Source organism: Moschus berezovskii, chromosome 3 (genome assembly GCF_049115385.1).
Source record: "Moschus berezovskii isolate FMDL1 chromosome 3, NW_MosBer_1.0, whole genome shotgun sequence".
Taxonomy (NCBI): Eukaryota; Metazoa; Chordata; class Mammalia; order Artiodactyla; family Moschidae; genus Moschus; species Moschus berezovskii.
The window spans coordinates 119,952,463-119,968,285 of NC_142462.1; the positions used below are offsets into that span (position 1 = coordinate 119,952,463).

Genomic DNA, 15,823 nt, shown 5'->3' on the forward strand with positions numbered 1-15,823 from the left:
TTAAATCAATGGCTACACCTCCTTCTAAATTTCTTTTCTAAATACTGCTATAGAAGAGACATTTCACATTTAATTACACCTTTATATTCGATCAGTAACGCCTACATCATTCCTATGAAATATTTTCAACTTCAATTTAGGATAATGTCTTAAGTCTCAATATGCTTGGAAATGAAAAGAAGTGCAAAAAACACAATCTACTGATGCTGTGAATTCTGAAGAAAATACCATATGCCATGCATTTCCTCATAAATAATAAATGTTACCCTTTCTGAAAAGCTATGCTAAACATCTCAAATTTTCTATGTGACCTTTCAGTTTCGTGGAGACATCTCAAAGACAATATATTTAAATCTTCACTAATTATATTTCCCTTCTAATATCTTTGTATTAGTCAGTATTCTTTGTTGCTTTAAAAAAAATACAAACACAAACCAATGAGGACACAGGTCAGATCATCAAAAATCTTGTAGATTTGCTTCTGAAGTCTCTGAATTTAGATGCTGAAATGATATCATCACAGATGGACCTACTTTATCTTTCTCTGGTGTCCATCCCTTTCTATAATAACCAGAGTGGCCAATGGGAGCTCAGTGGATGGAGAGCTTCCATTCCTAGTAGTTCTGTATTTTGCTTTGTTTTCTCCTCACGTGTTGTGCATTTGGGGTCCAGGATTGAAGATGTGTCCTGTTGCTCCTCTCCAGCATTCACTTCCACAGCATCATTCCTACCTTCTCCCTAACAGCTTCACTCCTCCAGAGCACTTGTAACCAGTTTATCCCATCCACCATTCTCCTGTATTTTATAATATGCTATGGCATCTTCTACTGTCATACTAGGAACTTTGTTTTATTTGGGGAACTGTATTTTAGTGGTATGTGTGTGTGCTAAGTCACCAGTTTTGTCCGACTCTTTGTGACCCCATGGACCATAGTCTGCCAGGCTCCTCTGTCCATTATATTCTCCAGGCAAGAATACTGGAATGGGTTTCCATGCCCTCCTCCAAGGAATCTTCCCAACCCAGGGATGAAACCTGTGTCTTTAAGTCTCCTGCACTGATGGGCAGGATCTTTACCACTAGTGCCACCTGGGGACCCCGTTTTAGTGGCCCTGACCTTAATATTTAAGTTGTGTGACATTTTTACTGAAAACTCTCCAGTGAATTTTCTTTTAGCCCAATTAATATGAAGTTTATCACATTGTTATGGCCTGCAGTCCCTCCTTGCTTCTTCACTGTGCTCTATAAATTCTGGCTTCCTTCCTGCCCCCAAAACATGCAGCGTATACTCAAGATGTTTGCATTTCTTACTTTTGCTTATACTAAATGTATATATATATACATATAATTATGCACACACACATATATATTTATAGGCATACCTGGGACATATCGTGTGTCTGGTTCCAGATTACTCAATAAAGAAAATATTGCAATCAAGTGAGTCACATGACTTCTTTTGGTTTCACAATAAAAGTGTCAAAGTTATGTTTATACTATACTGTAGTCTGTTCAGTGTACAGTACCATTTTGTCTAGAAACAATGGCCACATCTTAATTTAAAAATACTTGATTGCTAAAAAATGCTAGCCCTCATCTGAGCCTTCAGGGAATTGTGATCTTTTAGCTGATGCAGGATCTTGCATCAAAGTTGATGCTGTTGACTGATCAACATGATGATTGTTGAAGGTTGGGGTGCCTGTGACAATTTCTTAGGATAAAACAACATGAACTGTGGTATGTCAGTTGACTGTTCCTTTCATTTAAACACTTAGAGGCCATTGCTGGGTTATTAATTGGCCTGATTTCAGTATTGTTCTGTCTCAGGGGATAGGGAGACCCGAGGAAATGAAAAGAGATGGAGGAATGGCAGGTCAGTGGGGAGTCAAAATGTACAGAATGTTTATAGATTAAATTCACTCTCATATGGGTGTGGTTCAATGCACCCCCAAACAGTTGTATTAGTGGCATCAAAGATCACTGACCACACATCATGATAGTGAGTATAATAATAACGAAAAAGCTTGAAATATTGCAAGAATTACCAAACGTGACCAAGACCTGAAGTGAGCAAATGCTGTTGGAAAAATGGTGCCAATAGATTTTCTCCAGGCAGTGGTGCCAGAAACCTTCAATTACAAAAGCGTCTGTGAAGCAAAAAATTGAGCCATACCTATAATATACAACAATAGATACATACTATATAACTCAGTGTCTTTAATTTATATATAATTATATTTTAAAAGAATTATCAGAGCATAGTTGATTTAAAATGCTGTGTTAGTTTTTGCTGTACATCAAAGTGAATCATTGTATGTATACATATATCCACACTTTTTTAGATTATTTTTCCATGTAAGTCATTACAGAATATTGAGTAGAGTTTCCTGTGCTACACAGTAGATCCTTGCTAGTTATCCATTTGACATATAGCAGTGTGTATATGTCAATCCTGATCTCCTGGTTTATCCCTCCCACCCTTCCCATACCAGTAACCATAAATTTGTTTTCTACATCTATAACTCTATTTCTCTTTTGTAAATAAATTCACTTGTACCATTTTTTCTAGATGCCATATTTAAGCAGTGTCATGTGATATCTGTCTTTCTCTGCCTCACTTCATTCAGTATTATAATCTCTAGGCCCATCCATGTTGTGGTGAATGGCGGCGTTTTGTTCTTTTTTATGATTGAGTAATATTCCATTGTGTACATATACCAAATCTTTATCCATTCATCTGTCAATGAACACTTCGAGTGTTTCCACGTCCTGACTATTGTAAATATTACATATATCCATTGCATATTGTTTATTATTTGCCCCACTTTGTACTGACATACTGTATACCTTAATAATGCCAATGCCACGTGAGCTGAAACTTTATTGTCCACTTCTGTCTCCATAGTGATTTGAACAGTACCTGGTCCATAAAAAACTCTCAGATATCTCCTGAATGAATTAATGGCTATATGAATACATAACACTTTGAGCAGAAGTGCTAAGGTTGAGCCTTGGTGTGGCATCTGCCTCTCCTGAATCAGGTGGATTAAGAGTAAAGATTGGGTAACGTTGTAAAGAAAATCTAGGTGCTCTTACTTAAAGAGAAGAGGTTGGTGGGGAGGGAAAGGATGGATGTCTGCCATTTTATCCCCACTCCCATTGTCCCCAATGCCAATATGTGAATAGATTGGTTTATATCATTGCTCTTACTCCCTCCTCTCAAAGTGTTATTAATTCTTTTGAAGCATTTTCCCTTCCCACCACGTGGCATTGACTTTGAACTCTATGACTCGTCTTTCTGCCACCAACTTGATCTCCCACTATCCAAGATCTTCTAAATATGGCTCTTATTCTATCATTTAGAAAAGAAACACATGCTGTTTTCTTCTGTCCACAATCAGACACAACTTGTTAAAACACTCATGATTTTCCAATATGAACGCTTCTTCCAGTCAGATTTATGTCCTTATCACTTATTCCTGAATATAGTTTATGTTTTCAGAGTCCGCAATTTTAGTTCTAAAGTAGATTTTTTAGGTAAGCTAGTCAGATCTTTTTGGGGGACAGACATGGAGAGAAGGAATAAAATAGATGAGGGCTAGAGAAGTTACCCCTAAAGAACAAAATTTCACCACAACTACTAGACTCAGGGTATCCCCAGCCCTAGATCTGAGTTCCTTCTTTTGTGTGTGTGTGTGTGTGTATGTTTATTTATTTTAATTGGAGGGTAATTACTTTACAGTATTGTGGGTTTTGCTGTACATCGACATGAATCAGCCACAGGAGCACATGTGTCCCCCCCATCCTGAACCCCCCTCCCGCCTCCCTCCCTACCTCATCCCTCTGGGTTGTCCCAGAGCATCAGCTTTGAATGCCCTGCTTCCTGCATCGAAATTGTGCGGGTCAGCTATTTTACAATGGTAATATGCATGTTTCAATGCTATTCTCTCAAATCTTCCCACCCTCGCCTTCTCCCACAGAGTCTTAAAGTCTGTTCTTCACATCTGTGTCTCTTTTGCTGCCTTGCATATAGCGTTGTCATTACTGTCTTCCTAAATTCCATATCCATGAAGTATGCTGTCTTGGTGTTTCTCTTTCTGACTTACTCCTGAGTTCCTTCTTTTTTCCAGTCTTTCCCAGTCCTCTCCTGTGTCCTTTTCCCTTTCTATCTCCTAAACATACTTCTGACCTCCTATCCAGTTAAAGTCTCTCTCTTTCTATAGTTCTCCTGATTTCATAGATTTCATAGGATTCTAAGGATTATTGAAATCACTAGCTATGCCACACACTTCTGTACTTCCTTTTAATGCTGCCTTTTGCAACATGTTTTTTCATATTTTATTTTAGGCCTGTGATATCAGGATTTATAGTGAGAAATATATATTTTTGGTCTTTATCCATGCTGTCTGCCACACGGCTTCTGAAACTCCTGGGATTTCCTAAGTGATAAGTGTGATAAAGCTGAAATTGGTGTCTTTTGTTATTCATAACAAATTCCTTTCAACCCACACCTGAGTTTATGTCAATGAGGTGATTTTTGAAAACCCCCTTGATAACCTTAAGATGAAACCAACCATGTGATTTGATTAGAGAGCTGAAACTTTCAGCCTCATCCTGACCTCTGAGGAGGAGAGCAGGGCAGGAGATTGAGTTGTCACCAATGGCCAATGATTTGATCATCACACATGCACACAGTAGCTGCATAAAAATCTAGAATTTTAGGAGTTCAGAACGGTTGGTGAATAAACAGAGATGCTAGGAGGGTGGTACACCTGGAGCGGGCCTGCAGCCCTTCTCACCCACCGTGCTCTATGCATCTCTTCCATCTGTTCCTGAGTTGAATCCTTCGGCATAAACCAGTAATCTAGTTCGTAAACTGTTTTCCTGTGTTCTGTGAGCTGTTCAGCAAGCAGTTGAACCTAAGGATGGGGTCGTGGGGACCTCTGAGGTATGGTGTTTCAGAAGCATAGGTGACAAACGGGGCTGGAGACTGGCATCTGAAGTGGGGGTGGTCTTGAGGAACTCAGCCCTTCAACTGTGGGATCTGAATCTACCTCCAGGTAGATAGTGTTAGAATCGAGTTTAGGTGTGGAACACTGGCTGGTGTCCACAAAGTATGGCCTGGCATGTGCGAAAACCCGTACGTCTGGTGTCAGAAATGAAGTATTAGGAAAAACAGGAGAACACAGAGCAATATATATTTTTTCTTTTTTTAGGCTTCATCAGACTAGAAATGTCTCAGAAACTGATTTCTAAGAAAGTTACTTGCTGTCTGTGTTGTTTTTAATATTCATATACCACTTGCTGCTAAGTCGCTTCAGTCATGTCCGACTCTGTGTGACCCCATAGACGGCAGCCCACCAGGCTCCCCTGTCCCTGGGATTCTCCAGGCAAGAACACTGGAGTGGGTTGCCATTTCCTTCTCCAATGCAGGAAAGTGAAAAGTGAAAGTGAAGTCGCTCAGTCGTGTCCGACTCTTTGCAACCCCATGGACTGAAGCCTACCAGGCTCCTCTATCCATGGGATTTTCCAGGCAAGAGTACAGGAGTGGGTTGCCATTACCTTCTCATATACCACTTAGCACCATGTTAAGCATATGTATGTGTGTGTGTTTTAGTCACTCAGTCGTGTCTGACTCTGCGGCCTCATGGACTCTAGCCCACCAGGTTCCTCTGTCCATGGGATTCTCCAAGCAAGAACACTGGAGTGGGTTGCCATTCCCTTCTCCAGGGGATCTTCCCAACTCAGGGATCGAACCTGGGTCTCCCACATTGCGGGCAGATTCTTTACCATCTGAGCCACCAGGAAAGCTTATAGATATATATGTTAAGCATATAGTTGATCCTTAAGTTAAAATTGTTTGTTAGCTTTTGTTGAATCTTATTTAAGATAATATTTAGATTAATCTATTTGCACTCAGGGAATTAATTCAGGGATTCTCACTGGTATTGCTTTTGAAGCCAGGACAACCAAAAATGATATTAAAATGCAGCCACAATTTAATAAAATAAATTTGTGGCTTCTGTGTAAAACTAAAAGCTGGCTAGAAAAATACCTACAAAGAAAAAATAAATCTGTTTTCCTTGATAAAATGTTGTCAGCACAATGCAAAGATGTCTATTTATATGATGAAATTTAAGATCTAAAGCTCAAATGGTTTTGTCCAATGAAGAATTGAAGAGGATGTGGCTATTTTGAAAAGCAGTGGTAGTATGTATTGGTATGGACAGAAAGTTTGGATTTTGGCTTTTTTCCATAAAATCTTATGAATGATAAAAACCTGAATGAACTTTTTAGCCAACACAACAGCTTTGGGAAAACCAAAGAGAACACAGTAGGAATCATTATTGGAGAATATCTCAGTTTCCAAAGCATATAATTGTATATATTTTAGACTATTAGGACTTCCCTGGTGACTCAGCTGATAAAAAATCCACCTGCAATGCAGGAGACACAGGTTCCATCCGTGGGTCAGGAAGATCCCCTGGAGAAGGAAATAGCAACCCACTCCAGCAATTTTGCCTGGAAAAATCCCATGGACAGAGAAGCCTGGCAGGCTACATTCCACGGGGTAGCATATAGCAGGACACTACTGAACACTAGCAACTGTGTGCACGCACACAGACACACACACACACACACACACAGACTAGTACCTATTTTGCAGATTATTGGAGCCAACTGAATGTTTTAAAGAGTATTTTAAATCTTGAGGAAATATTTCAACATACACTTTTGCATACATGTATTTGTGTGCAATTAAACCAGAGCCTTCTATTTCAAAGCTACTGTGTACTCTTTATTGAAAGTATCTCTTTACTTGCTTCGTAATAATTTTATATCTTTTAAAAGTTGTTGTAAAAGATACATTTAAAAGAGATAAAACTCCTGATTTAATGTAGAAAGAGATTCAAAATATCAGTTAAGAATGCAACAGATTAGCCATGTAATATAGTGCTTATGTTGTATCATGTTATGACTTAAAATGTTCAGTGATCTTTCTAAATTTTTTATTTCAATGTTTAAGAGATTATTTTGAAAATATAAAAGAGGATCTCATGTGGAATATAGCTTTCCAAAATCTCAGTTATTTAAGATAGGGACAGCTAGAACGTGTATGTGAAATTAAAGCAGCTCATGTTTAAAACTGGAGAAGGAAATGGCCACTCACTCCAGTGTTCTTATTTGGGAGATCCCATGGACAATGGAGCCTGGAGGGCTACAGGGCATGAGGTCACCAACTCAGACACAACTTAGAAACTAAACAAGAACAACAAAATGTGTTTTAAATAGCTTGCTGCTGCTGCTGCTGCTGCTAAGTCACTTCAGTCGTGTCCGACTCTGTGTGACCCCTTGACGGAAGCCCACCAGGCTCCCCCGTCCCTGGGACTCTCCAGGCAAGAACACTGGAGTGGGTTGCCATTTCCTTCTCCAATGTGTGAAAGTGAAAAGTGAAAGTGAAGTCGCTCAGTCGTGTCCGAACCTTAGCGACCCCACGGACTGCAGCCTACCAGGCTCCTCCATCCATGGGATTTTCCAGGCAAGAGTACTGGAGTGGCTTGCCATTGCCTTACACATGTATTTCTCATTTATTTGACATATTCTAAAATATTAATGGTCTTTTGCTTTAAATCTTCCTTACTTTAAGTTATAATTTTATATTGATATTTTCCTGTTATTAGATTGCACACTCTTTTGAGTGTAGCATCTATGGCTTTCCTTGCTCCTGGGTTTCCCATATTACCTTGTGCTAATCCTTATTATGCAGTATGTTTTATAAATGTTTGCTAAGGAATAATGGCCATGACCAAAGAAAATCCGTTTGTTCTCTGCCAAAAAAAAATAGACAATATGAACTTTCAATATAAAAAAATAATTGTGGCAAATAATTCTTGACAAAATCTTCTGTTAATAAGAGAAATAAAATATGTTCACATACAGTTATGCTAATAAAATGTAGAGTTTCCTGACCTCTGCACAGTGTATTCAGTTGCTCTTTTTGCCAAACTCAATGTTGAAACATTTTTTCAGATTTCTGATGATGGCATGGGTAGTCATGAAGAGAAGATTTTTAAAAAGCAAGAAATATGGTTGGAGTGTGTTTTAAAAAATGTATACTGCATAGTTTAAATTTAAAATAATAGAACTCATAATTGATTACTGGATACTACAGTGTATGTCAGAGTATTTCCTTCTTTTAACATGTGTGTGCATTTCCATACACGAAAGAACCCATGGAAACGTTGTCCTAGCTTGCATTTAAAATTGGCCCTGTTTTTCAAATAAAGTAAGTACGGAAGCTTTTTTCAATTTGTTTATGGTTTAGAGAATATAAAATACCTCCATTGCATAAGACAGTTTACATTTATTTTAGCACATAGAGTACACGGTGGTTTCTAAAGTACTTTCCCCTAATTTTCAAATCTCTTTTTTTTTTTGCCAGGCATTTCCTGGGAATGTCAACTCTGACAGTGTCGTCCGGCACGACTTACAGCATCCGGTCATTGCCCGGTTTGTCCGTTTTGTGCCTCTGGATTGGAATGGAGAAGGCCGCATTGGGCTCAGGATTGAGGTCTATGGCTGTTCTTACTGTGAGTACCATACTGTGGAAATTGGTGGTGGATTTTTGCCATATTCATTTAGTTAGTAATTTCATTATTTTGAATTATTTTAGTTGCTTTCTCTGACAGTGAATTGCCATGTGTCTTTATATAAAAAACATATAAAGTTGGTCATATGTTTTAAATATATACTTTCATTTTTAACAAACACACGTATAAGAATAAACTAAGAATACCTTTAGTAGAGGATTTGGGAAATGATTATTGTTAAATGTACTAACACAGCAAAGCTTATTAATAAAAATGCTTGAAGTTTTTTGAAATATTTGAAAAGTAGAAACCTGTGCTTATATCCATCTTTCTGACTCTTTGGAATGAATTTTGAAAGTAGTCTTAAAAACTTCCTTCTGGTTCTCTTCAATTTCACCTTTTGTTCTTTTAAAACCAACCACTGAGTTTTGATGTCAATTATATTTTATATGTCTGTAAGTTTTATTTGTTCCTTTTAAAAACTTACTTGGTTACCTGAAGAGTTTCTTTTCCTTTAGTTGTGTTTTTTATTATCTTTTTGTATTTTTTTAGTCATCGCATCTATGTCTAATGATTTCAATGTATGGATTTTTAGGGATTGTCACTCTACCATCTGTTTCAGCCAGTTTTGTTGGGGGGGCTTGGTTTCTACTCCTCTAGTTCCTCCTTTTTTATTATATATATATATATATATATATATAAAATTTTTATTAGAGTATAGTTGCTTTACAGTGTTCCGTTATCTTCTGCTGCATAGCACAGTGAATGAGCCGTAGGTAAGCACATATCCCCTCTTATTTTGAATTTCCTTTCCATCAAGGTTACCACGGAGCATTGAGGAGCACTCCCTGTGCTGTACTGTAGAACCTCATTTCTTCTTCTTAACATCCTTGACTGCCTAGCCTTCTTGTCCTCATCTTTATGCTCATCCATCTTCTTGACTGTGACCTCAGTTTTTGCTAAACATTATCTGTGGAACTCCTTTCAGGACCAAGGTTGATGATAGCTTCTTCTGGAAAAGATGGATCTTTGCCTATTTGCTTCTGTGAAGACATTAGTAACATACAATTACTGTAAAGACTACTTGAGGCTTTTTTAGGCTAGTGGGTAGTACATATTCAGTTGGCAAACATAGGATTTGCAGACATTGGCTTTATTTTTATTGTTGGCTGTGATGCGTGGCTTGCAGGACCTTAGTTCTCTGACCAGGGACTGAACCCGTGTCCTTGGCAAGAAAAGTGCTGAGTCCTAACCAGTGGATCACCAGGGAATTCCTCCAAACACTAGCTTTAGAATATGAATTGTCTGGTAAAATGGTCCTCTTCTCCCAGGAAGTTTTTCTTCCTGTTCTAATTGACTGGGAGAGGGAAAGCTGGATACACACAAAATAGGGAATTAGATCAGCTTCAAGAAGGAATTTCCTACTAGACTTTCCTCCACCTCTGCCTACAGACCCATAACAACAAAAACTTAACTGCAATCAGAAAATGCAAATTTCCTATTGGAAAACCTTTTTAAAAATTAACAAAACATTTGATAGTTTAAGCTCAACATTCATAAAACTAAGATCATGGCATGTGGTCCCATCACTTCATGGGAAATAGATGGGGAAACAGTGGAAATAGTGTCAGACTTCATTTTTTTGGACTAGAAAATCACTGCAGATGGTGATTGCAGCCATGAAATTCAAAGATGCTTACTCCTTGGAAGGAAAGTTATGATCAAACTAGATATCATATTAAAAAGCAGAGACATTACTTTGCCAACCAAGGTCCGTCTAGTCAAGGCTATGGTTTTTTCAGTGGTCATGTATGGATGTGAGAGTTGGACTGTGAAGAAAGCTGAGTGCTGAAGAATTGATGCTTTTGAACTGTGGTGTTGGAGAAGACTCTTGAGAGTCTTCTGCAAGGAGGTCCAACCAGTCCATCCTAAAGGAGATCAGTCCTGGGTGTTCATTGAAAGGACTGATGCTGAGGCTGAAATTCCAATACTTTGACCACCTCATGGGAAGAGTTGACTCACTGGAAAAGACCCTGATGATGGGAGGGATTGGGGGCAGGAGGAGAAGGGGACGACAGAGGATGAGATGGCTGGATGGCTTCACCAACTCGATGCACGTGAGTTTAGGTGAACTTCAGGAGTTGGTGATGGACAGGGAAGCCTGGCGTTCTGTGATTCATGGAGTCGTAAAGAGTTGGACACAACTGAGTGACTGAACTATATAAAATTTTCACCTCTGTATGAATTTAGTAACTATAATGATGATCAAATCATATTTCTTGTGTGTGTGTTCAGTCCTTCACTTCTGTCCGACTTTGCAAGAATACTGGAGTGGGTTGCCATTTCCTCCTCAAGGGGCTCTTCCCAACCCAGGGATTGAACCCAGGTCTTCTGCTTTGCAGGCAGATTCTTTACCACTGACCTACCTGGGAAAATTAGGGAAGAATATAACTCGGGGTTCACATCAAAATGGGAGGACCAAAACAAAATGTGATATTTTTGTCTGCATGGCATATTTTCTAAGAAACATGTTCAGCTTTCAACAAATGAAAAAGAAGTAATATTCTCCATGGAAACATACTATGTATAATCTATTTTATTAATAATTATTTATTGAGCAATTTTCATGGATCATGAAATATGCTCAATGTTACTAGTATCACAGTGAATAAGATAAACATGGTATGAGAGGCAAAGTGTAGCAATTAATCTAGTAGTGGTGTCTATTGAGATACATCATGAGAAACGCTGGGCTGGAAGAAACACAAGCTGGAATCAAGATTGCCGGGAGAAATATCAATAACCTCAGATATACAGACGACATCACCCTTATGGCAGAAAGTGAAGAAGAACTAAAGAGCCTCTTGATGAAAGTGAAAGAGGAGAGTGAAGAAGTTGGCTTAAAGCTCAACATTCAGAAAACTAAGATCATGGCATCTGGTCCCATCACTTCATGGCAAATAGGTGGGGAAACAGTGTCAGACTTTATTTTGGGGGGCTCCAAAATCACTGCAGATGGTGAGTGCAGCCATGAAATTAAAAGACGCTTACTCCTTGGAAGGAAAGTTATGACCCCTAGACTAGCGTATTAAAAAGCAGAGTCATTACTTTGCCAACAAAGATCCGTCTAGTCAAGGCTATGGTTTTTCCAGTGGTCATGTATGGATGTGACAGTTGGACTATAAGGAAAGCTGATTTTTGAAGAATTGATGCTTTTGAACTGTGGTGTTGGAGAAGACTCTTGAGAGTCCCTTGGACTGCAAGGAGATTAAACCAGTCAATCCTAAAGGAAATCAGTCCTGAATATTCATTGGAAGGCCTGATGCTAAGCTGAAACTCCAATATTTTGGCCACCTGATGCGAAGAGCTGACTCATTTGAAAAGACCCTGATTCTGGGAAAGATTGAGGGCAGGAGAAGGGGATGACAGAGGATGAGATGGTTGGATGGCGTCACCGACTCAATGTACATAAGTTTGAGTAAACTTTGGGAGTTGGTGATGGACAGGGGGGCCTGACACGCTGCAATCTATGGGGGTGCAAAGAGTCAGATATGACAGAGCGACTCATCTGAATGTCTGTTAAGCTACAAATTATGAGGGTTAGATTTTGCCCAAAGACACACAGCCTGAGTGCTCAAGCTGAAAGGGAAACCAGACATCCTGGTGGTACAACCAGAGCTCACTACCACTGCTATTTTCCTATTCCTAAATTCTAACAAAAACTCCATGGGATGTTCACCAGCTCAATAAGTGAATTATATTGACACCCCACAAGCAGCCATCAAGCCTTCTCTGAGTTACTACTACTTAAATTCACCTTACTTTTACCCCCGTAGATTAAGGGTTTTTTGGTTTTTGATTGTTTTTTGTCCTTTTTAAAAAAACTTAAATTCTCATACAGATGAAATGATAAAATACACATTATTTCCCCTCTGACTTCTTTAGTTCAAAATAATATTTGTGAAAATTACCCATTTTGTTATCTGAAGTATTTGTTTATTTTCCCGAATAATATTATTTTATTGTATGCTTATTCTACAATTATGTATTCGTTTCATGTTGCTAAACATTGAGTTGTTTCCAGTTTTTGGCTATTTCAATGGAATTGCTATAAATATTTTTCATGGTATAGAGCTAGCAAGGGTTAATACCAAATTAGGATATACAGAATTTTCCTAAAGTGGGTGGATCAATTTAGACTCTCAAAACCAAAGTTCTAGAGTTCCTAGTTGTACCACAACTCCACCATTTAGAAATGAATGTTTGAAAGTTTTAGCTGTGGTGGTGCATGTTCATTATATGAAGGTTAGTTTTTATGAACATTTTTCAAGTTTTTAAAGAGGTTATCCTTACTGGTAGTTTGAACACCCTCTTTTTTGATGGAATTGTTGAGAACCATGCCCCTACTTCTGTTGAATTGTCTTTTGTTTGTCTAAGTGAGTAATTTTTAAAACCAACCCTGCCTTTTTTTTTCTTCCTCATTATGCTATATAGGCATCCATTTTACTTTTGAGATGGCTTTCTTTGAAAATAGCCATTTTAAAAACCAACACTGTCAATGAAGCTACTTTCGAATCCACGGTAAAGGGCAAAACCAAAGGTCATATAGTCCGTTGACTGAAATGCGACTTAAAATATGACAGTGTGTTCTGTCTGTAATCGTTTCAAGTAGCTTTGTAAAAAGTTGAGCTAGTGCTATCATGAGGCTTTCCATCAAGCCTGGTCCTCGACAATCACACGATGAGAAAGAAACATCAGTTCAGTTCAGTTCAGTTCAGTTCAGTTCAGTCACTCAGTCGTGTCCGACTCTCCGCGACCCCATGAATCACAGCACGCCAGGCCCCTCTGTCTATCACCAACTCCTGGAGTTCACTCAGACTCATGTCCATAGAGTCGGTGATGCCATCTAGCCATCTCATTCTCTGTCGTCCCCTTCTCCTCCCGCCCCCAACCTTTCCCAGCATCAGAGTCTTTTCCAGTGAGTCAACTCGTCGCATGAGGTTGCAGTTTCAGCTTTAGCATCAGTCCTTCCAGTGAACACCCAGGATTGATCTCCTTTAGAAACATACTTGAAGCTAAATAGGAAGCTTGGCTTTCCTAGTATATAAACCTCTCTGGAGGGAAAAATCCTACAATTTGGGAAACTGGATTAATATTTATGCCAATAGATACCAGTGGAGTAAATGATAAATTGACCACATAAAGTAAGATAAAACTTTATATCAAGTTGTGAATGTTCTAGATATTCTCCAAACACAGCCACTTGTGGTTATTGAGCACTTGAAATGTAGCTAAGACAATTGAGAACTAAACTTTGTTTAATTTCCATTGATTTGAAATTAATTAGCGTGACCATTGGCTACCATATTGGATTGTACAGATCATAAGAACCAAAACAACTGCTTCTTATTTTCCTCCTGTGTCCCTTTATAATCTAAGCAGCCTGTAATATTTATTTCTAATGGTAATCTCTAATTTTCTTCCTAGTTTGGGAAATGATACTTTAATCATCATGGGGACTGTCTCTACTATCGGAAGTTTGATGACTAGTCATTCCTCTTGCTGCTGCTATATAGTTACTCAGTCATGTCCTACTGTTTTGCAACCCCATAATGGACTGTAGCCCTCCAGGCTCCTCTGTTCATGGGATTTCCAGGAAAGAAAACAGCAGTGGGTTGCCATTTCCTTCTCCAAGTTATTTTTCTAACCAGGTGATTTTTCTAACTAATATCCAGACCCCATTATTTCTCATACATCTATGTATGAAGAATATAGAATACACTTAAGTCTTTTCCAAGAAAAAATACATGTCTGTAATAAGAAAATGATGTGTTAAACATATTTATTATGGGAAACATTTCCAAGGTTACTGTGTTATAAATTTACCTGTATTGGAGTTCAGATTAGAGTGGCCCCTTAGATGGCTTTCTATTTTATTTATTTTTTTCCATTTATTGGACCATTGATTGTCTCAAGAGCTTTGTGTAAGATTTCAGTGATAAGGGAATTATGGCTCTTTGAGAGGGGAAATTTCAGTCAGAAACACTCACATTTTGACCCTTTAAAAAAAGTAGTCCTGCCAGGGTCCAGCAAGGAGAAACTAGGCTTGCATCACTCCCTTGGAAAAGAAATGATTTTTCTCATCTTCTAAGAAACCTCTTAGGGGATTTGTCTGAGATCTGTCTTATACCTGCAGGTGAGGGAATGGGGTTGTTCTTTTCCTTCAAAGTTTGCCAGAAGAACTAAAGAAGAAAAAACATCAATAGATTGCTGCTTCTGTGGGAGTGTATACCAACTCTAATTCCCCTTGTATTTTCCAACTTTCTTCTCTGCAGCCTTTCCACAATCATTCTGTCATCTGAAAAATTAGGTACTTTTCAAGGTTGAAAGAAAGAAGTTCACTCTATTCCAGGTGAAGGAAGTTTAGTTCCAGGCCACTGCTTTTAAGCCTCTAGGACCTCTGCTGTTTTTGTTTCCTGATTTGTCTTGATGATAATATGTATTCCAACTTCAATGAATTTAGACTCATTTTAAATCATTCTGCTCCCTCGACATTTGGTTTCCCCTCAAGTTTAGTTGAAACAAGTGCATGCTGTTATTTTAAAAACTTAGTGATATTCCTCATGTCTTCTGACTCAGTAAGCTTGCTCCCCAAACACTGATGCTAATCTTCTTACTCTGTACTTGGGGACTGCATGAAGCAGAAGGGAGAGGTCTCAGTCTAATAACTTTTAAAAATCATTTATGGCTGAAACATTCATCTTACAAAAGCCCTGCATGGTGTATTAATTAAAGTAGTGAGCGTTTTTTATAGCAAATACTGAATTAGCTTTTAACCAGAGTCTCCATAAAAGTAAGGCAGCACCTTGGAAAATCAGGGTACACACAAATCAAAGTAATTTTTACATATGCATCCAGTTTGGATGAATAACTAATAAAGCCTGTTAATATTTCCCAATGCAAATCCAGGTGGAAGATAAGTGCCAGACGGGGAGGAAGGCATATGAGGAGATGCCAAATACAAGTAGGAGAAGGACAGTGTTTTGTCCTCTTCATGCTGTGCTAATGGGAATATCCCCTTCTAGGGACCACAGTCTACTCCCCTAGCACCCTTGCAGCCTAGACAGGAGATGCTGCCATGTGGGTGTGTATTAGGCTCCCAGGGCTGTTATAAAATAATACTATAAACTGTGTAGCTTAGGACAACAGACATTTATTCTCTCATGGTTCTGGA

General features: G+C 38.6%; 1 protein-coding gene across 1 annotated transcript in view; it reads left to right on the top strand.

The window, feature by feature from the left end:
* Positions 1 to 15,823, top strand: part of CNTNAP2 (contactin associated protein 2) — a 1,655,962-nt gene that overhangs the window by 270,383 nt on the left and 1,369,756 nt on the right. The window contains exon 4 of the mRNA XM_055420199.2: positions 8,442 to 8,589. Within this exon, the coding sequence (XP_055276174.2) occupies positions 8,442 to 8,589 (148 nt within the window). The remainder of the gene's footprint in view (positions 1 to 8,441; positions 8,590 to 15,823) is intronic.